The sequence below is a fragment of the Rhinopithecus bieti genome, unplaced genomic scaffold (assembly GCF_001698545.2).
Source record: "Rhinopithecus bieti isolate Rb0 unplaced genomic scaffold, ASM169854v2 scaffold_4981, whole genome shotgun sequence".
Lineage (NCBI taxonomy): Eukaryota > Metazoa > Chordata > Mammalia > Primates > Cercopithecidae > Rhinopithecus > Rhinopithecus bieti.
Genome location: NW_016805130.1, coordinates 2,112,837 through 2,134,315, shown reverse-complemented (window position 1 = coordinate 2,134,315; position 21,479 = coordinate 2,112,837). Strand labels below are relative to the sequence as shown.

The following is a 21,479-nucleotide window of genomic DNA, read 5'->3' as shown; positions in this document are numbered from 1 at the left end:
TTCTTATAATATTATTATAATATGAATTATATTATAATTCATATTATAATAATATTATAATTCTTATAATATGGATATATAAAATGCATTTATTCTTATAATATTCTTATAAATGCATTTATTCTTATAATATGGCATTTATTCTTATAAATGCCATTTGTAGTGTGACAGGTGAGTGAACCCCAGGATTCTTGACTTTGTCTGAGCTGACAGACTGTCACCTAGGTTATAGGTTTTATTCTCCAATGTTCATTCATTCAACAACAGAACCTGCCACGTGCTATCAACTTCTCTAAGCAAAAGAGATACAGCTGCGAAAAAGACAGACAAAATCTCTGCTTTCCTGAAACTTCCTTTGTAGCCAGTCTGTTAAGACATTCCCAGAAATCTTTTTGTTTTCTGGGTCTCTCTGCCTTAACAGATTTTTTTAAAAAACGTTTTTTATTATGGAAAATTTTAATATGTAAGAGCTCAAAGAATTATAACCATCCCCATCATCCAATTTCAACCACAATCAACTCATGTCCAATCTTATTTCATTGATACTCTACTCTCTCTCCTTATTCCATTTCAAATCATTTTGATAACACAGGTATCACATCATTTCACTTACATGATCTTTAATAATATTACATACATGTTTTTCCTCTGGATGCTGAGATTTATACTTACCCGTCCTCATTTGACTGTATGGGAGACTTTGTGTCTGCATGCCTGTGTGTGTGAACATGCAATATATGTAAACATACCTTTTTAATATTATGATTATTACCCACCATAACCATATCCATCAACAGTTCCACAGCACCTATAGAGATGGAGTCATAATTCATCATGGGTACAAACAGAGTGCCCCCTGAAGAGTTGGTGATTGCATCTCAAAGCTTTTTAGGTAGGTGTGGTGGCTCATGCCTGTAATCCCAGTACTTTGAGAGGCCAAGGCAAGCAGGCAGATCACTTGAGCTCAAGAGATCAGCCTGGGCAACATGGTGAAACCCCGTCTACCAAAAATACAAAAAGGAAATTAGCCAGGCGTGAGTGTCATGTGCCTGTGGTCCCAGTTACTCAGGAGGCTGAGGTAAGAGGATCACTTGAGCCTAGGAAGTAGAGGTTGTAGTGAGCTGAGATTATGCCACTGTACTCTAGTCTGGGTGACACAGAGACTCCATCACACACACACACACACACACACACAAAAACAAAAGCAAACAAAGCTTTTTGTTTTTTGGTTTTGGTTTTTTGAGATGGGGTCTCAGTCTGTTTCCCAGGCTGGAGTGCAGTGGTGTGATCTTGGTTTGCTGCAACCTTTGCCTCCTGGGTTCCAGTGATTCTTCTGCCTTAGCCTCCCAAGTAGCTGGGATTACAGGTGTGGGCTACCGTTCCCGGCTAATTTTTGTATTAACATAGAGACATGGTTTTGCCATGTTGGCCAGGCTGGTCTCAAACTCCTGACCTCAGGTGATCCACCCGATCAGCCTCCCAAAGTGCTGGCTTACAGGTGTGAGCCACAGCACTCGGCCTTAAAAAAGCTTTTTATGCCAGAAGTGCTTTGGTCCAATTTAGGGGGATATGATAGTATGTCTTTTTTTTTTTTTGAGATGGAGTCTCGCTCTGTTGCCCTGTTGCCCAAGCTGGAGTACAGTGGCGCAATCTCAGTTCACTGCAACATGTGCCTCCTGGGTTCAAGTGATTCTCCTGTCTCAGCCTCCCACCCAAGTAGCTGGGATTACAGGAACCCACCACCATGTCCAGCTAATTTTTTTATGTTTAGTAGAGATGGGTTTCACCACGTGAGCCAGGCTGGTCTCCAACTCCTGACCTCAAATGATCTGCCTTCCTCATCCTCCCAAAGTGCTGAGATTACAGGTGTGAGCCACTGTGCCTGGTCTGGGATATGATACTATCTATGTATGTCTTCTGATCTCAGTTTACAACACCAGTAATTGCTCAAGTGTTTCCTCTTGAATTACCTAAGGATATCACAGAAAGTGTTATTTTTCTTTGCAAGTCATCAGTGTCTAGTCTTAGATAAGAAAACTATATTCCCTTTATTAACATGCCCTTGATCTTCTAGGAAAATAAAAACCCTTGAATTATTATATTAGAGTACGATATGCTTCCTGTTTTTATTTTAAAATTCCCAAATTTAATCAGATTCTCTCTTAAAAGAAGTATGCGTTGGTGTGTTCATATTTTAAATTCATCCTGCCACACCAAAAACCTTTCAATGGCTTCACATCATTATTTTAAATAAAATCCAGTTCCAAAATCTTAACATGAAATTTTTTTTACCTCTAACTTGACTGACAGCCATTTCCCATGTCCCCAATTTGATACCCTCCCACCACTCTGTCCTTAAGATCCTGACTCTTCTTTACCTCAGGAACATCCCACAGGCTATTATGTGTGCTGGAATGTTCTTGTCTCTACTTTGATTCACATGACTTTTACTCATTATTCACTTTTCTTAACCATGTAAGTATCATATCCTTAGAGAAACCATGCTTGAGCCTTTACAGTCTAAATTGCTAAAATGGTTCATAGTTTCCTCTTTCATAATACTTAAAATTTTATTATTAACTATGATTTTAAAATGTACAAAAATGGAATGAATCAGATGATTAAATTTGTGTTATAGTGTTCTCTGGGGAGTGGATGCTGAGATGGGGTTAAAAGTGCAAAAAGTTTACTGGAGAGTAGCACCTGTGAAATGGAAAGCGGGGAAGCAGAATTGGGTGGGAGAGCCATTAGATTACCATGCAGGTCTGACAATACTTCTGCCATCCCAATATCGAGCAGGTCCTTATCCCTTGCTCAGTCTTGAGCTGGGGATGGGCATGCGGGAGAGGGTTTGCCCTGAGAATAGTGTAACTTCAACTTGAAAGCTGAGGTGAACCTAGAAAGAATTAACAACTGGAGGCTGTCATGTAACTATGGTCCTTGCACTTGGGCAGTGAAGGGAGATCTGAGCTGCACACCCCTGTGACTGCTATGCATTGTAGGATGTCAACTCAATCCAAATTAATCCATAACTTCAATGAAGATTTTGTTTTTTTACAAGTTCAACCATCTTGTTCTATGTATTTGGAAAACTAAAGGTTCACATTTATTTATGTATTTATTTATTTAGATGTAGTTTTACTCTGTCGCCAAGGCTGGAGTACAATGGCACAATCTCGGCTCACTGACAACTCCACTTCCCAGGTTCAAGCGATACTCCCACCTCAGCCTTTGGCCTGGGTACTGCAGGTATGTGCTAACTTGGCTAATTTTTGTATTTTTAGTAGAGATGGGGTTTCACCATGTCGGCCAGGCTGGTCTCGAACTCCTAACCTCAAGTGATCTGCCTGCCTCGGCCTCCCAAAGTGCTGGGATTATAGGTGTAAGCCACTGTGCCAGACCAAGATTCATATTTAGCCAAGTTAAATTTGAAAAAGAGCAAAGAAGAGGGATTTGCCTTATTATATATTAAGATATTCTATAATACAATACAACAGTAAATAAAAACAACATGGTACTGGTGTAGGCACAGACAAAATGACCAATTGAAAAATAGGTCAGAAGCAGAACACAAATGAAATGAAAACAGAAAGATATAAGTGGCATCAAAAATCAAACAGGAAGGAGACTGGGCACAGTGGCTCACACCTGTTATCCCAACACTTTAGGAGGCCGAGGCGGGCCGATCACTTGAGGCCAGGAGTTCAAGAACAGCATGGCCAACATGGTGAAACCCCATCTCTAATTAGATGGGCATGGTGGTACATGCCTGTAGTCCCAGCTACCTGGGAGGCAGAGGTTGCAGTGAGCCAAGATTGCGCCATTGCACTCCAGCCTGGGAGATGGTGAGAGACTCTATCTCAGGGAAAAAAAAAAAAAAAAAAAGAAAGAAAGAAATCAACAGGAAGGAATAAACTGAGTAGACTTATAGAAAAAAAAATGGCCTAGATCCTCACTTTACACCACAAACAGGGATGTATTACAGAGAGAATAAAGACTTAAATGTGATTCTAAGTAGAGTAATGGACTGTAAAAGAAATAGAAGAAAATACAGAATCTCTTTGTGATCTGGAAATGCAGACTGTTTTTAAACAAGACTTCAAAAGCACTATTGAAAGTAGTAAGACTGTACTCAACTGAAGAAGACAGCTGGAAAAACCTGAGGAGGAATTCAGCACACTATAGAGAATGGGATCAGTGCAGCTGAAAGAAGAAGGCAACTTACGGTAATAAACCATAAAGAAATACAGGTCTGTTAGAGGGTATATCACTCTCTCGCCTATCTAAAATATTTTCTGCCTCTGCTTCCTTCCTATTTAAAACAAAGCATGTGTCTTCAATAAACACTTTTTGTTTCAGACAGAGTTAAGAGCAGATAGTAGAGAGGAATAAACTTGAGTCCAGTCCTTAAAAGAGCTCATAAGGCCGAGAAAGATGAGAAAACTAAATAAAACGTTTTATTTTTATCTGTCCTCACTATCTCTTCCCAGTAAATGTTTTAACTCCCGTTCTACAGGTAGGGAGCTAGACCTTTGTCTAGGGTATCACTGAGGTACTGGCATTTGAGCAATAAGGAAAATCATTCTGGCAAAAGGGAACAGCGCTAATAAAGTCACAAGGCCTTGAAAGAACATGCTGTATTGGAAAATGTTAAGCACGTAACCTAATACTGGACATTCCAAAATGTACGTTACTGAATAGAGAAAGTAGTCTATGGCAGCTGTTTAGTCTTCTCTTAGTAGAATTGATGATTACATCAGCTAATTGTCACCTTTGAAGGCAGGGCCAAAGAAGATGAAGCAGGGATAAATGAAGGATAAATGTTAATGGTTAAGGAAGAGAAGCATTCTAGGAAGCAAAAATGACTCGCCGTGGAGTGATAATAAACACTGTACTATAAATTTAGAGGAGGAAGATATTGCTATCAGCCACAGTGGCCAGGAAAGGCTTCATGGAAGTGGTAGGGCTTCCTTTGGTCATTCAAAAAATATAGTTGATCCTTATTACTTGCAGATTCTGTATTTGTGAGTTTGCCTACTTGCTAAAATGTATTTGCAATGCCCAAATCAATACTTGGAATGCTTTTGCAGTCACTTGTCGACATGAACAGAGGTAAAAAATCTGAGTCACGTGATGCACGTTCCCAGCTTTAGTGAAACAAGGGGATGCTCTGCCTTCCTGTTTTAGCTCTCACACTGGAAACAAGTGTCCTTTTCATGGTCTATTTAGTGCTATATTTGTTGCATTTTGAGCTTTTGTGATTTCACTGTTTAAAATGCCCCCCAAGTGTAGTAATGAGGCTATCTAGGTCCCTAAGTGCCAAAAGGCTCTTCTTTTTAAAGAGAAAATACATACACCATGCAAGCATAAGTTATAGTGCCACTGGCTATGAGTTCAATGTTAATGAATCAACTATATTAAATAAGGTGCCTTAAAATTTTTCTTCTGCCTACATAAGGTGCCTTTAAAAAGAAACACACATAAAGCAAGCTATTTATGGGCTGGTTGACAAACATTTGATAAGAGGCTTGAAGGAACCTAATCCTGTATTTCTCCTAGTAGCAATGGTTCCATATTCACCAATTAATTATTTGTGGCTTTTTTACAGAACCACTGTAAATAAGAATTGGCTGTATATATTAGTGGCTGTTCTTGAAGCGGGGGATTCAAAGCTATAATCCACTAAAGAACAGATAATCACATACTCATAGCAAAATATAAACCTATGAGTGCTATAAAAGAAGCAAACACAGGCTGATGTCAGAACATCTCAGAGGAGCTCTTGCTTCAGATAAGGGAGGTGAAGGATGGATTTCCAAAGGTGATGCTGCATTTTGCACTGCAAAAATGCACTGCATTTTGACGCGTAAGTACGAATCCATCAAATGAAAGGTAGAGAAATGCATTTTGCAATGGCTCAATTTAGTGAGAGGACACACTTCTGTGGAGACAAACGGTTACTCCATCTTGAATGCTAATTTGTCATGTTGACTTCTGATTAGGCCCAGTCCTGTGATTATTACTTTATTTACTGTCCTTAGTGTAAGAACAAAGCAACCCTGATGTTATCACACAAATTACAGGCTATGATGCATATAGCATTCTTGCCTGTCTGGAGGGCTGCCTTTAAATGTCTCTATAGAGTACGTACACCCTTTCCTTATGGCACCTAAGTACTGGTCTGGGGAGTAATAGGGCAGAGATCTACCTGTCTTGCTGCCACTCAAGACCATGCTTCTGTCTGTAAGTTACCCCCAACAAAACACTCTTTACTGACCAAACTGGATTGTCTGCTTTGTTCATTTGATTTCTCCTTTGATATCTGGGGGGCACCTTGCATAAAGGGCCTTTTCATGGAACAATTTCTTTTAAGGAACTCAAAATAGTTTAGGATGGCTGGAGCAAAGACTGAAAGGCACTGAAAGGAGTTTGTAGGCAAAAAGGAAGGTGTCTGATTTATGAAAGAACCTTTATAGGATGTTAAATAATGTGTTTTATTCTACAGATAATGTGGAAGTTGAAGATTTTAAGCAAGAAAGTGACATGATTAGATACAAATTTTTGAATTATTGCTATTAAAGGCAATGATTATGAGGGTAACTGAAGATGAACTGATGGAGGTCAGCATAAAAGGCAAAGATATTAAAAGGCTTTTGCTATTATTTAGGAAGAATAAAAGACTTTAAATAAGACAGTGACAGTGGTATGAGAGATGGATGGGCAAAGTTTGAGCAATCAGGGAAAGAAGTAGAAGCGTTCTCTGTGGAAAATAAAGTGAACAAATGTTTGGAGAAAGGGAGGGTGAGCAAATCAGTTTACCTGGGGTATACAGTATTTGATAGAAGCTTTGGAAGGCTGAAGTGGAGAACCAGAGTCATGGAATAGCTGGTGATAAGGCTGAAAATATTGGTGACATCAGCCTGTGGCAAGGCTACAACAAAGACTAAACAAATATAATTTTAACTTTTGGCAGTATTAAATTTATAAACAAATTTTATTGTAAAATACATATAAAACCTACCGTTTTCATTAAGTATATGGTCCACTGCATTAAGTACATTCATATTGTGCAACCCACACACCACCACTCATCTCCAGAATCTAAATCATCCTAAACTGAAACTCTATTATTCACTGAAAAATAACTCCTCATTTCCCCTTCTCCTGGGCACCCTCTCCACCCCTGCTCTTGCTACCATTCCAGCTTCTGTCTCTAGGAGTTTTGACTACTCTAGATACTTAATGTAAGTAGAATCATAATATTTGTCCTTCATGTCTGGTTTATTTCACTTAGCTAAATCACTTTAATCAACACCCTGGTTATTCAGTAGCTGGATTCTAATTTGTATTCTACTCTATATGCTGTATTTTAAAACAAATGTCTTGCTTTGTAGTTCATAATCTTTCCACTTAATCCTTAAGGAGACTTCACTCTAGCAAATTACAAACTCAGAGTTCCTAAGAACAATTTAGCCTATCGGTGTCTCTCATAAAGAGCTTTCATTTATCTACTTACTGAAAATGTCTTTAGATTGTGAATATTTTCATTCTACTACAGTTCATGGAACGTAGACCCTTCGTAAAATTCCACCTAGTATCTAAATACAACTCAAGCAGGAATCAAACTTATTTGATCACCCAGGAAAATAGTTTGTTTATTTGGGTTGCTGATATGAAGACTCTCTCTTTTGATACTATATAATTTCCCGATGTGAGATAGGGCTGAATTTGCTCTAAATAAAGAGCATTTTAAAAATAACAAAACTTATCTTTATCTGGGGGAAAGTGCAGGCTGGAAACTACCTGAGAGACGTGAAGGTTCTCTCACCTTTCCCTTGGGGCATCCCTGAGTCATTAGGGCTCTACCAACAAGTTGAGTACTGTTGGACAAGACACTAATCCTCTAGCGGTCTCATTGGGCTCCATTAGACCAGCCTGTATTTATAAACCTCGTTCACATCACAGCATACACAGAATATGGTACTGGTAGGGCACTTAGGTAAATTGACGAGGTAGCGCGCTCGGCACCTGGAGCCTACGGGCCGCCTGGTGTCGCGCACGCGGGTGTGTACGCTCTCAACTAGCGATCCATTCGGCAGGTCCGTTCCAGCTGGTAAGACCACGGCCGTCTTACCGGGGACTAGCTAGGGCTCCTGCTGTTTCTGAAGTCAGCGGTCTTTTCCTCCTTGTAAGAAACAAGTTCTTTATATCATAAAGATAAGCAAAGAATAAAAAGGCACAAAGGCCCCAAGCAAAGCACACACTCAAAAAGCGAACTACAGCACTCGACCCGCGCATTCTCCGCCGACCTTACGTCTCTTCCCAGCGGGCTCCAGGAACCACCGCGAGACTTCATCAATTCTCGCGAGATTTTTCGGCAGCCATCTTCTTGGGGGTGCTGGGAGCCAGGAAGACCCCCTGAATCGTTCCCATTGAGCTGCCCTTCGCCTTCGCTTTCTTTACTTTTGCCTTTTCGACGTAGCCAACAAGCACCTGGTCCCGAGGCTGAGAGAACGCCTGGGTCTAAGCGCGTGTCGCGCTTCCGGTCTGGGTAGATTTGCTGGGGAAGAGGGAAGGGGGAGGGCCCGGGCAAACCGTTGCTTCTTCAGCCCGGGCCGGGGTCCGGGAACGGGGAGCTCCTAGCATCCCGTGCACTTGCGGCCTGCGGCGGTCCCTGCAGAGCTGTTCGCCGACCGGGGCCCGCGGGAACCTGCCACCGGCGCCTCCCACCGCGGCCCACGCGGGCGGCGCGCGGAGGAGGGGGCGGGGGCAGCGGCGGCTGTAGCGGCCGCGACCTGGGCGGGCGGAGGAGTGTGACGGGCCTTAGGGCCGCTGTGGATGGTTTCTAAAATGATCATTGAAAACTTCGAGGCACTCAAGTCCTGGCTCAGCAAGACTCTCGAGCCCATGTGAGTATCCGGGGGATATCTCTTTGCAGGGATGGCAGTGGGAGATAGGCGGAACCACAGATCTGTGCGGTTTCCCCGAGCGCCTGCAGTGGAGGCCGAAGCGGTGAACGGAGGTCCCAGGGCTCTGTGGCTTTTCCTCCTCGTCCACCTCGCTTCCAGGTTCAAGATACCCCCAAGAGCCTGACTCGAGTTTTATTTTATTGCTGAGCTGGTCTCATTTTCCCGGTATATGTAGACCGATTCCAACCCCCCACCCTCAATATTTTCCGAGGGCCTCAAAATCGGTTTATTTTAGTGAAACCGACTATATTTTCTTTTCTACAGACTATTTTACCTTGTTTTTCTAAATGAAGTAGACGGCCTTTATTAGGGATTCGGGCAGTTCTAGCTTAAATCACTCACGTTTCACCTAAATACAATTCCTGAAAGCAAGGCCACGTCTCCCATGTGCTGTCTGGCTCATCTGCACCTCTCTTCGCTGATTGAAGATGTAACAGGTGCTGAGGTGGCCAGTAAAATTCCCCTTTCCCGCCTACACGTTCGTTAGCTTGGAGAGGAGGAAGAAAATTGAATCTTCATACATATGGAATATTTAGCAGTTTTAAGTGGGATGCTATAGATAGACTTTGTCTTGGGGGGGAGCCCTTAGAGTGCTGAAATAGTCTTAGATTGGAAAATTTAAGGAGTGTTTTGACGACTTGTTAATACTAAATATAACATGGACCAAGTGCTTTATCAGAACTGGTTGATTTATAATAATGCAATGAGGAAAATTCACGCATTTAATGAAGTTATTAGGTACCTACTATGTACTACGGGACGCTTTGGGGATAGAGCTTTTAAATTCTAAAATCGACAAGAGATAAATCCAGATATTAATAGAGCTGTGACTATTGTAATAATCATGTAAAAGAGTGATTATGAGGGAGGCTACTTCACATTGGTCAAGGAAGGACTCAGAAGGTGACATTGGAGCAACATCTAAAGAAGCGAAGGGACCATCTGTGTCAAAGTCTTGGAAAAGAACGTTTCTTGCAAAAGGAAGAGCGAATGAAAGGCACTGTAGGAGAAGTAATTGTGGTGTGTTTCAGGAAGAGAAAGGCCACTGTGGCTGGAAGGAGCCTTGTGATGAGGGAGAGAATGTAAAGACAAGAAGTTGGACAAGTAGGTAGGGGCCACATCATGTATGGGAAGACGTGAGATGATTTAAAGCAGACAAGGACTGATTTAATTTTGTTTTTACTCTGCATATTTTGTAGAGACTGAGAGGGCAAGAATGGAAGTAAGGAGACTATTCAGAAGCATATTGTAGGCAGAGATGTGGCTAGTTTGCATTAGAGTGATGGTGGAGACAGGCAGATCCAAATACATTTCGTAAGTAAAATTAATGGATTAAATGTAGGAGATGAGGGAAAGGGAAATCAAGGGTGATGATCGCCTTAGATAATCCAAGCAATTGAATGGGTTATAGTAGAGAAGGCAGAGAACAGGTTAAAGAGAGAAGGAAAGGGGTTGGCTAGTTTTGATAATAAATACAGTAAGTATGAAGTCTGTGGGATACATCTAAGTGTGAGATCATTGCATGTATGAGTCTGGAACTCAGGACTGGAGAAATCTGGAGTCATGCAGATAGTATTTAAAACCATGACATTGTGGGAAATTTCTTACAAAAAATGTGTAGATAGGGAAGAGAAGAGGACCTAGTACTGACGCAGGAGGAAAACTGGGCTTTATGTCATTAAAGAACAAGTGTGTGGCAAAAGAGGAGTTTATGAAATGCTGCAGAATGCGTGAAAAAATGTAGGCAAATAGGTACCCCTTAGATGTAGCAAAGTGGAAGTCATTGGTAACCTTAGCAAAATAGTTTCACTGGAGTGGAGTTGTGCAGATGGAAGCCCTATTTCACTGTATTGGAGAGTGGGCATCATAGTACAGGGGTGAGAAGGAGAACTCTGGAGCAGAATGTCTGGTTTTGAATTCTGCCGCTGCCACTTACCAGCTGTATGATATTGGGTAAGTTACTTAACTCAGGGCTTCCATTTCCTCAACTGTAAAATTGGGAAAATAATGAATGTATATTAAGGAAATCTTAGACTACTGCCTGGTGTGTAATTAGCATTCAGTAGTTATTAGGTGAACACAAAATTTATAAATGTTTTGGGTTGAAATAGCTTTCCTTTAAGCATTCAGTTTCATATCAGATTTACTGCCGTATCCCCCGTCTTACCTAAATGAGAAGACTGTAGCCACTTAGAGTGTATGCTTGTAATTTTTCTTTAGTCTTAATAAAACATATTCCATGTATATAAAGCCTACTCTCGATGGCTGTAGCACTGCAGTCATTATGTTGTCGTAAATAAGGCACTGCTAGTAGAGCCTAGACACTGGGAATTGTCATTGGTCCTTTTCTAATGTATGTAGCTGTGGTAAAATTGAGCCCTTATCCAAGTTCTTGTCCTTTTAATTGAATTTCAGGTGGATTCTTTTGTATGATTTATAAAAGCTGATCCCAGTTATTTAAGATCAGTGATTTCTAACCTTGGTTTTGTGAAATGTTATGATCTGTTATCTAAAAGGATTTTTTATTTTTTTATTTTTTTTTTTGCTTTAACATTGTGATTACCAAACTACTCTGTTTGAGAGAGGAACATACAGAGGACCAAGGGTAAGCTGTAACTTGAAACTTACATAAAACTTTTTAGTTACCTATGCTGGTTAAATTCTTCATGGTTTTGGACTTACTCCACATTTTGAATGTGTTAATTCAGCAAACATTTATTTTAAGAGTACTTAACCTACTCTGTGCTAAGCAGTGTGCAAGATATTGGGGAAATAGGTAACAAGACGTGAAATGACTCTCTTCATTTTATTTACCATTTAGCAGGAAAGATAGGTGTTGAAGTCTGGGAACACTTCCCTGGTGTAATGTTTATCTCAGCTTGGAAGGATGAAGAACACTTTGCGGGGGAAAAGGATGGGATTGGAGACCTGTGAAAGCATTGTAGGTTTGGTGAACAGATTGTATGGAGGTCCTAAAAATGGACAAAAAAGATATCTTGGAGGAAGTGAAAGAAATAGAAAAAAGCAAGGGAGACGAATGGCAGTGGAAAGCTCCAGAGAAAGGAGTCAGATCACACAGGACTTTGTTGAGTCATGTTTAAGACTTCGGATGTTATTGATGGTGGGAAGCCAGTGAAGGGTTTTAGGGCAAAAGAGTTTTCAGATGGATGTTTAAAAAAAAAGCCTGGTTGTGTTTTCAGCATGGAATAGAAGTCTGCATATCTGTATTTTACTCTTTAATAACTTCTGTACATGTATCAGGGTTCTGAGTTTCAGAAATTATTGAAAATAATTTTCAATGTCTTTTTCATCAAATTGAAAATTTTGAACTTTATTGTCATCTTGAAACGCTTAAGACTGATGTTTTGTTATCTCAAAGTTTTGCTTAGTCATACTTGCTAATAATATGAGACTAAATGTTAGTCTTTTTTCTAATATTTCGTTTGAATAAGAAGTCCTGAAAAAAAATTAAGCTCTTTTGTTGTAGTAAACTTACAAAAACAAACAAACAAAAAAAAACTTTCTACTGTATTTAAAACTTTTAAGTGGACTTACTCATCAAAGTCATGTTTTTTGTTTGTTTGGTTTTCTGAAGAGACACCAAAAGATCTAATGAAACTTTAATTTTTTAGAAAATAAAATTGAGGGGCAGATGGATGTAATGATGTACTCAGGTTTTGTGAGTTGAGTAGTAAAGAAGAAAATGCCTAGTGTTGTGCTTCTGCCACTGTGTAGTGCTGTGGAGGAAGTGTGTGGTGGAAAGAAGATCTCTGTGTCCAGATAGATGAGTATTCAAATCTCTCTTCTGCCGTTTAGTAGCTGTCTAGGCAAAGGAACCTCCTCTTTCCTTATTGGTATAATAGGAAAGGGTTGAATGGGACACTTGTTTGAGAGCCTTGCCCTTCCCCTCCTTTCTTAGATAATTGGTTGATTAAACACAGATAGGTTACATTACTGCTGTTGCTACTGTTAGAATTATCACCAACACTCCTGCTGTGGCTACCACCTAAACTATATGCGTTGTTGTTAAACATTTTGTATTATTGTACTTACAAGTTTTGTGAGGTAAGCATTGTTATCTCTCCATTTTGCAGGTGATGATACTGAGGCACTGAAGCATGAAGTTAAGATTTAATTGCCCACAGTAATTTAAACTGTGGGCAAACTCTAGAGCCACATGCATATTCTTAATTTACTACTACACCATGCACCATTCTGGTGTTTTCTATTACTGTATATACTTTTTTACTATGACATTTTCATAATATTGGCTACTATTGTAAAAGAACAAAATTCTAAAGCATCGTGGTTGTCAGTGCTTTAGAGTTTAAGAAATAAACATCTTTGGAGTTTTTGTAGTATTTTTTCCTTCACCTGTGCTTGTTACTACACCTTTCTCACCATATTAAAATTTATTTTTGTTCCTGTCTGATAGGAAGAATTATTCTTTTGGGTTTGCTAAATGATCTTTTACTGCTGAACTTTTGAGTATTTTTGCTTCCTTTGACCTTTCCTTTTCAATTGGCTCCTTTTGGCATAGTAAGTCCATTTCCCATTCCTTAGGAAAAACTCAGCAATAATAGCAAAAAACAAAACAAAAAATAAAATGTTTCTAGTTACTTTCTTGCTAGCTTTCTGTTCCTGTCGCTGGTAAATCTTGAAGTAATAGTCAGACTTTTAATTTTTTGTTAATTTGCCCTCAACCATTTACTTCTTAATGTCTTGGAATAGAATTTCTTCGTTTTAATATAATTAGAACCAAAATTGCTTACCTCAGTGTTACCAATCAATTTATATTTATTGAAATAAAGGCCCAAACTTTTATATTTTTTGCCCTATGCATGTGTAACATCAGTGTTGATGCCACCTTTTTAACTTACCTTGAATCCCTAATATGTTGATTCCTTTTCTTAAATCAGTCTTACCCTCTTTTGTTCCTTTTCTTCAGATTCTAATTGTGTTTTTCAATGTTGTTTCATTGACATTTTTTTCTTCATCCATTTTTTACTTCTGACATTTCATTAATTACTGCTAAGATGTAAATGTTTGTCTTCTCCAGAATTATTGTTGAAATTTAATTGCATTAAGTATTAAGAGGTGATTAGGTCACGGGGGCTTTGGCTTTGTTGATTGGATTAATGCCTTTATAAAAGGTTAGTTTTGCCTCTGCCCCTCTGACTTCTGCCATGGGAGAAACTCCAGAGGATGCAGTGTTCAAGGTCTGTCTGGGAATCAGAATTGCCAAACCTGCCAGTACCTTGCTATGGGACTTCTCAGCCTCCAGAACTGTGAGCTAATAAATTTCTTTATAAATTGCCTGTCTTGTATTCTGTTATAGCAGCACAAACGGACTAAGACCTTTCCCATGAATGGTTTTCTTTGTAATCCATGCCAATGGTTCTTAAAAACTTCTTTGGGAGTGTATATTGTAGATCCTTTAAAGTCTGATTAAAGACAGCCTCCCTAGGATTTGCAAATACATACACATTTGCATTGAATTTCAGAGCTTTTCACCCTGAGCTTGTTAATGGATTCCAAACTAGAACCTCTACTCTGCATTTATTTTCACATAAGTATATTTAGACTTAACCACTCTTCACAGTCTTAAGCTTTTATCTCTAATTACTGGCTGTATATCTGCTTGGATCTCTCATCTAAACTTCAAACTAATTTCTGAAAAGAAGTGTTCTCTGGATTCACTTATTTTAATTTCACTTCTCCAAATTATGCTGCCTTGAAATTTTTTGGCTTCTCCTCCCTCCCATTCACTTAGTCATGAGGTTCTCTCTTAATAATCCTTACTGGCGTTGCTTAGTAGGGGGCTCACACTCCGTATCTAAATGATTGCAATTTGCTTTCTAACAAATCTGTTTTTATCTCTAGGCCTTTCTCCCTTCCAGTTCTTCTCATATGGATGCCCAGCCTTGTTTATATCCCATTGCTTGATCAAAACCTTCAGCATTCCCAGATCATAAATTGCATACTTTTAGCTTGCCTTTAAGAAAGCTAATGATTTGCTTTAAATTATCTTTCCATTTATATCTTTCTACTTTTTATATGAGTCTTAATTTCAGCAAAGGTGAACTTTCGTGATTCACTGTCATGTTATTTTTACTGTTTCTTTTTTCTGAACATTAGTAGTAGGCACCATTTATTGAGTGCTTACTATTAATATAAATCATTATACAGTCATTGTGTGCAAGATAGGTTCTTGTTTCTTGAAGATGAGGAAATTGAGTATTAGGAAGATGAAATAGCGTACTTTATTCATAGCTAGTAAATGATGGAGACAGGATCCAAAAGAAGATATTTTGATTCCAGAGCCTTGTGTTATGGTATACTGTCTTTGTATCCTTTCTGTGTGTTGAAGTCAAAGATGAAGTGTGATTCCAATTCTTCCAGAAAGCTATCCGTGATCTATCCAGCTGGACGAAGTGACTCCTCCCACCATGACTTCTCAGCACTGGTTTCAGTTGTCATGACACTCATCACTTGTACATTAAATTATTTAGTTGTGTTATTTTAGCTTTATTATTAGAGTCACAGGTCCTTGATGGCAGATTCCAACTCTTAAGATTTAACTGTATTCCTGTTCATTATATACATTACCTAGCGCAATGCTTTGTGTGTAGTGTATATCTGATTAAGTGCATTGGTTGAAATTTCAAGGTTGTGCACCTAAAGCCAAGGGAAGAGGCAATAATTTGGGTAAAACTATAGAATCTACCCTACTTCAGAACAGCAGATATGTGAGCCATTTAAAGATTAAGTAGTCTTTGGGTCTACTTCTCTATTTTTACTCCTAGCACCTTCAGTTTAGGTAAAGCTTTAATTCAGATTTTTTTTTTTTTCTTAGAGGGAAAGGTCACTGAAGTATATTAATATTTACTTGTTAAAGTATTATTGAATGTTGCTATGTGCAAGATTGCTGTCTCCGTAGAGCTGCACATAAAAGAATTATAGTAATTCTAACCTGATGAATTTTATAGCTGGTAGAAGAGTTAGTAGTCTGTCATTATTGGTTAAAACATTTTTCTTTATCTCTTTATCCCCTTAACTTTTGATGAATTGACTTTCATAATCACATTTTGCTGCTGCAATCTTATTTGGCCTTTCCGTCTGAATGCTGAGTGGTTAAAATGCATTTAGTACTTTTTTTCTGTATGTTTTAGCTCTTCCTTATTGTTGGCTGACAGTGCTGCTCAAAATTATTTTACATGCTTAAACCAGGAGACAGGGACTGTATTATGAGTAAAATGTAAAATATTGCCATGCTAGGTATATACATAACCTAAGCTTGAGAATGACTAACCCAAGCTTGAGCTAAATAGCTTCTAAGATTTTTTTTTCCCTCTTCTTGCTTCCTTTGTGCCAGAGAAAAGAATGAATGAGAGAAATGAATGAATGGTAAAGTGTTCCTAATAGACTTATTCTTTACTCTCCTACTACCTACCTTATTTCTGTGGAAAAAATCTTTTCAATTTACATACAGTAACTTTGAAATAGGTAAAAGTTTATTTTAACTTAGGGTTTTATTTAGTATCTTTTATGTGTGTATTAAATAATGGAGTTAAGTTCAAGATCTGTGACTTAGTGATTCTTCTTGAGATATTTTTCCTGTATAGAAACATTTCTTTTGTTATATATTTTTTTCTGTGACATGTTTTACAAGTGCTTTTAAACTTTTGATTTTCGAATTTTTATTTTTAGTATAAAGAAATATATTGTATATTGACTTTGAATTCTGAAATTTTACTAAGTGTACTTATTCTAGTAGCTATTTTATAGATTCAGTGGAATTTTCTTACACCAATCTCATCATCTGTGAGTAATGACCATCTTTTCTGATTTTTATACCTTCATTTATTTTTTTTAGCTGTTTATTTTTGAGGCGGAGTCTGGCTTTGTCGCCCAGGCTGGTGTGCAGTGGCATGATCTCAGCTCACTGCAGCCTCCACCTCCCAGGTTTAGGTGATTCTCCTGCCTCAGCCTCCCAAGTAGCTGAGACTATAGGCACGTGCCGCCATGCCTGGCTAATTTTTAGTAGAGACGAGGATTCATCATGTTAGCCAGGATGGTCTCGATTTCCTGACCTCATGATCCACCAGAGGATTGATTTTCAAATATTAAGCCAATTTTGTATTCCTGAGATAAACCAGGCTGAAATCATGTTGTATTATGCTAGATTTGATAATATTAAAACAAGTGGAAGTATTCAATCCTCTGTTTTTCTGAAAAAATTTATTTAGGATTAGTACTTTTTTTTTCTTAAAATTTTTGGGATCCTTCACCAGTGAAGCCATCTGGGACTGAAATTTTTGTTGTGAGGATTTTTTGATTATAAAATCAGTGTCTTTGATAGTTATAGGGCTGTGTAGGTATTTCGGTTTCTTCTTGTGTCACTCTTGACCATTTATGATATTCAAGGATTTTTCTGAAGTTGCCAAATTTATTGACATAAAGTTACATGCATTGTAACCTTACTGTTCATTTAATAACTAGGATTTACTGTGATGCTTCCTTTCCCCTTTTTAATTATACCTTTGGTTACTCTTTTATTTTCTTAATCAATTTTGCTATTGGCTTTTCAGTTTTACTCAGCTTGTTAAAGAACCGTGTTAACTTTTTTTTCTATTTTCTATTTCAGTATTTTATTTTTATGATTACCTTTGAAAGCACTTTGGGTTTAATTTGCTGTCCTTTTCTTCTTAAAGTGGAACCTAGGTCATTGGTTTTACACCTTTCTTTCAGCTATTTTATGATATTGTTCCATTGCCACTGTCATCTGTTGTTTCTGGTGAGAAATCTGCTGTCATTTGAGTCTTTGTTCTCCTGAATGTAATGTGTCTATTTCCCCCCTCTGACTACCTTTAGGATTCACTTCCTTTTATTTGGTCAGCAATTTGACTATCGTAGGCTTGTGTGTCTGTGTTTGTGTTTTATCCTTCTTAGATTTGCCAATTTGGGTCTGTATTTTGGGTCTTTCATCAGTTTTAGAAAGTTCGTATTCACTATATCTTCAAAATTTTTCTGCCCCATTTTTCTTTCCTCTTTTACTGAGACTTTATATTTAGTTCCTTGTATGTTAGATTATTTGATATTATCCTACAAATCTCATGTATGTTTTAAAAAATTACTTTTGTCCCTTTGCTTTTGATTTGGATATTTGTTATTTTCTTTCTTTCTTTTTTTTTTTTTAAAGAGACAGCATCTCACTCTCTTGCCCATGCTGGAGTGCAGTGGCGTGATTGTAGCTAATTTCAGACTTGACCTCCTGGGCTCGAAGGATTCTTGTGCCTTGGTAGCTGGGATGTCAGTCACACACCACCACACCCAGCTGATTTTTTAATTTAATTTTTTTTTTTTTTTGTAGAGATGGGGTCTATGTTAACTAGAGTTGTCTTGAACTTCTGGTGTTGAGTAATCCTCCCACTTCAGCTTCCCAAAGTGCTGAGATTATAGACATGAACCTCTTTCCCTGTTTTCAAGTTCACTATTGTTTTTTCTCTACCGTTTCCAGTCTGCAAAGGAGAGTTATTTCTAATTCAAATTTTTTATTTCTAGGTTTTCCTATTTGGCTCTTTTTAATAGTTTCTATGTATTCACTGAAGTTCCCCAGCTCTCCATGCATGTTGTCCACATTTTGCAGTAAATTCTTTAGCATTTTTATCATTATTGTGAAGTCCCCATCTAATCTATTATTTGGGCAGTCTCTATGTTTCCATTGACTATTTTGTCTCATGTAGATCACATTTTCTTACTATTTTGTGTTCCCTTCAGTTGGTTTTATGCTAGATCCTTTGTGTAAAAGGACTGTAGAGACTGAAGTAAGTAAGATTTATTGTCAGTAAGGGGCATGCCTTTTTTTTTTGTTAGGCCACTTGAGTGGAGGCTGAGTCATTTAGTTGCCCTGTAGTCTCATTGGTTCTGGGCTTTGTAACAACTTTCGTTTGAATCAGTTCCACATTGGCTTCAAATGCTTTGAGGGCAGAATCAGAATTTTCCCTTTGGGGCTGGGTACCATGACTCACACCTGTAATCCCAGCACTTTGGGTGCCAAGGTAGATGGATCACCTGACATCAGGGGGTTCAAGACCAGCCTGACCAATGTGGTGAAACCCCGTCTGTACTAAAAATACAAAAATTAGCCGGGTGTGGTGATGGGCACCTGTAATCCCATCTACTCAGGAGGTTGAGGCAGAAGAATCGCGTGAACCCAGGAAGCGGAGGCTGCAGTGAGCCGAGATGGTGCCACTGCACTCCACCCTGGGCAACAGAGCGAGACTGTCAACAATAAAAATAAAATAAAATTTAGCTAATTACCACAAGGGGGCTGGACTTCCTTTCATTCAAATATGACCTTGAAGGTCTTGATGCATGTTGAGAAAGGCATGGAATAGAGGAATGGATGCTACAGAAGGAAATTGGGAGGAAGCGAGAGAAATACTTACGGAAAGCCTTTATATGCTTCCAAAAACAGCACTTTGATTCCAGAGGGCAACGTTTATTTGCCCTCTTGATAGAAAGTAATAACCTCTTAGAGGACTTAGGGCTTGAGGTAAGCACTCGCAAATGGCAAAAGAAGAATTTCTCTTCCTCCCAAAGGGGTGCTAACTCAAAAAGCAAGTAGGTGGAATCAAAGGGCCAGAGTGAGCCCTTATGCAGGTTGACAAACTGCTTCAAAAGCCACCAGAAAACTCAACCATGGGGCATAACAGGAATGGAAAGCATATAGTAAGTCATAAGTAGCTGGCAGAGCTGCAGTTCCAATTAGTGTTTGTCCCAGCAATGTGCCAGCAGACAGGGGAAGGGTTGGAGGTCATTTGAGCTGGTAGGATAAGAACAGGTATACATCTCGGGATATCTGTAGGGGATCCTGGGTCTTTGCTACTGTGTAAACTCAGTAAAAGCCGCAGGTGCACAAGTAAGAAGTGTGTGTTTAAGAAGTCATGTGGTATGCAGAGTGAAAACAGAGAGGCAGACTTCCTCCCAAGGTGAACAGTCCAGCAGGTGCACACAGCCATTGCAGAACAAACACACACACACACACAAAAAGAATAGGCAGTGCCGCTTCTTGCGGAAAAGCTGAGTTTAGTTGAAAAAAGAGGAAATGCAAAGCACTACACGGTTTTAGGCTTTAGCCCTATCATTCTCGTGAGGCTCGTGTCCAGGAGGGTAATTAGTGCCTCATTTCTACTCGGTGCAGACCCCAAGGTCCTTCCCACCCACACGAGCCACTCAATAGGGTGATCTCAGTGGTCAGATGGGGGAGCAGAGCCACTTGTGACCAAGAGGAATTGTTCTGATGGTTGGTTAGTAAGCTAGACAGCGAATGGGAGAATAAATGTGGTTTGAATGCCTCCAGCCGAAGACGGCACTCCGTACAGGTCTCTTACGAGCAGGGAATGTACCCAAGTCATGCAGCACAGACGTATGTTAACTGCTGCAAATTCCTGTGGGTCTGCAGCAATCTCACTTCTTGTCTCCTCAGAAGAAAAAATTCGACCGAGGAGATATAAGGCAGAAGGAAAAACTGAGGCAAGTTTTAGAGCAGGAGTGAATGTTTATTAAAATGCTTATTAAAATGCTTTACAGCAAGTATGAAAGGAAGTACACTTGGAAAAGGGCCAAGTGCCTCTGGTTCCAGGTTTTTGAATTGCTGGGGAGATCTTTGTTCTTCAGTCTTACCTCCTGCCTTTATGACTTTTGGAACTGTGTTTCAGCAGTGTTGTTCCTTTCCTTGTCTTTTGAATGGTAACCCACCCAAGAATGCCTCAGAGGGGTTTCCCTCAGCCCTTGTGCTCTACCCTCAGACTTTGTTAGCTGGAAGCTTTTAGTTTCTTGGTGATCACTTCTAGTTCTTCCTTGCTCCCAGAATTACTCATGAGTCTTTGGTTAGTAAGTGCTGATGAGTGGCTGTAGACTCACTTTGTGGCTTGTGGTACTTCTGATTCTAATTTCTCTTGACAGCACATATATATGACTGCTAAAAGATGTTTTAAAGTTTGGCTGGTTTCTCTTTACCTCCATCTATGGAGTCACATTTTTCTTCCTGACTTTCCACCAGGAATGAGAGTAAACATGGGTTTCTTTGCTCTTCTGAAGGGCTTGTCACTTTCTGGAATTTAGTTAGTTCATTTATGAATTTTTTTTTTTGGTCTCCTCAAGCTCTTTAGGTTTTAAAAAATACTATAGTTTTGTAGTTAAAGTGGCTTGTTTTTTGTTGGGGTGAAAGCAATGGTCTCTTGTGATTTTCCACATCCAGCCTGAGATGGAATGGCTAATGTAGTTTTAATGTGCATTTGTCTTATAAAAGTTAGGTTGAAAAATTTTTCCTATGTTTATTTATATATATAAAGTTTTGTAAATTATATATAGATAATATGTATTTTTATACATTCAAATATGTTTATAGTGTTTAACATATAACACTATCATTCATATAACCTACGATATCATTCAGCGATATATGTTGTAATGATTTATCCCGATCGTCAGACCCATTACTTA

The 21,479-nt window shown here is 39.0% G+C and overlaps 1 protein-coding gene and 1 long non-coding RNA gene across 3 annotated transcripts in view; one reads left to right on the top strand and one right to left on the bottom strand.

Moving 5' to 3' along the window:
* LOC108529125 (uncharacterized) overlaps window positions 1-6,925 on the bottom strand; it is a 13,265-nt gene extending 6,340 nt beyond the window's left edge. Inside the window, exon 1 of one of the 2 annotated variants that reach the window (XR_001885410.1) lies at window positions 6,820-6,925. This is a non-coding gene — a long non-coding RNA (uncharacterized LOC108529125). Of the gene's footprint in view, window positions 1-672; window positions 713-6,819 lie in introns of those variants that run through there. The other variant, XR_001885412.1, reaches the window with a different exon arrangement.
* Window positions 6,926-8,139: 1,214 nt separating this feature from the next.
* Window positions 8,140-21,479, top strand: part of RBM26 (RNA binding motif protein 26) — a 90,372-nt gene continuing 77,032 nt past the window's right edge. Inside the window, 1 exon segment of the mRNA XM_017871209.1 lies at window positions 8,140-8,909. Coding sequence (XP_017726698.1) covers window positions 8,839-8,909 — 71 coding nt within the window. The 5' untranslated portion in view covers window positions 8,140-8,838.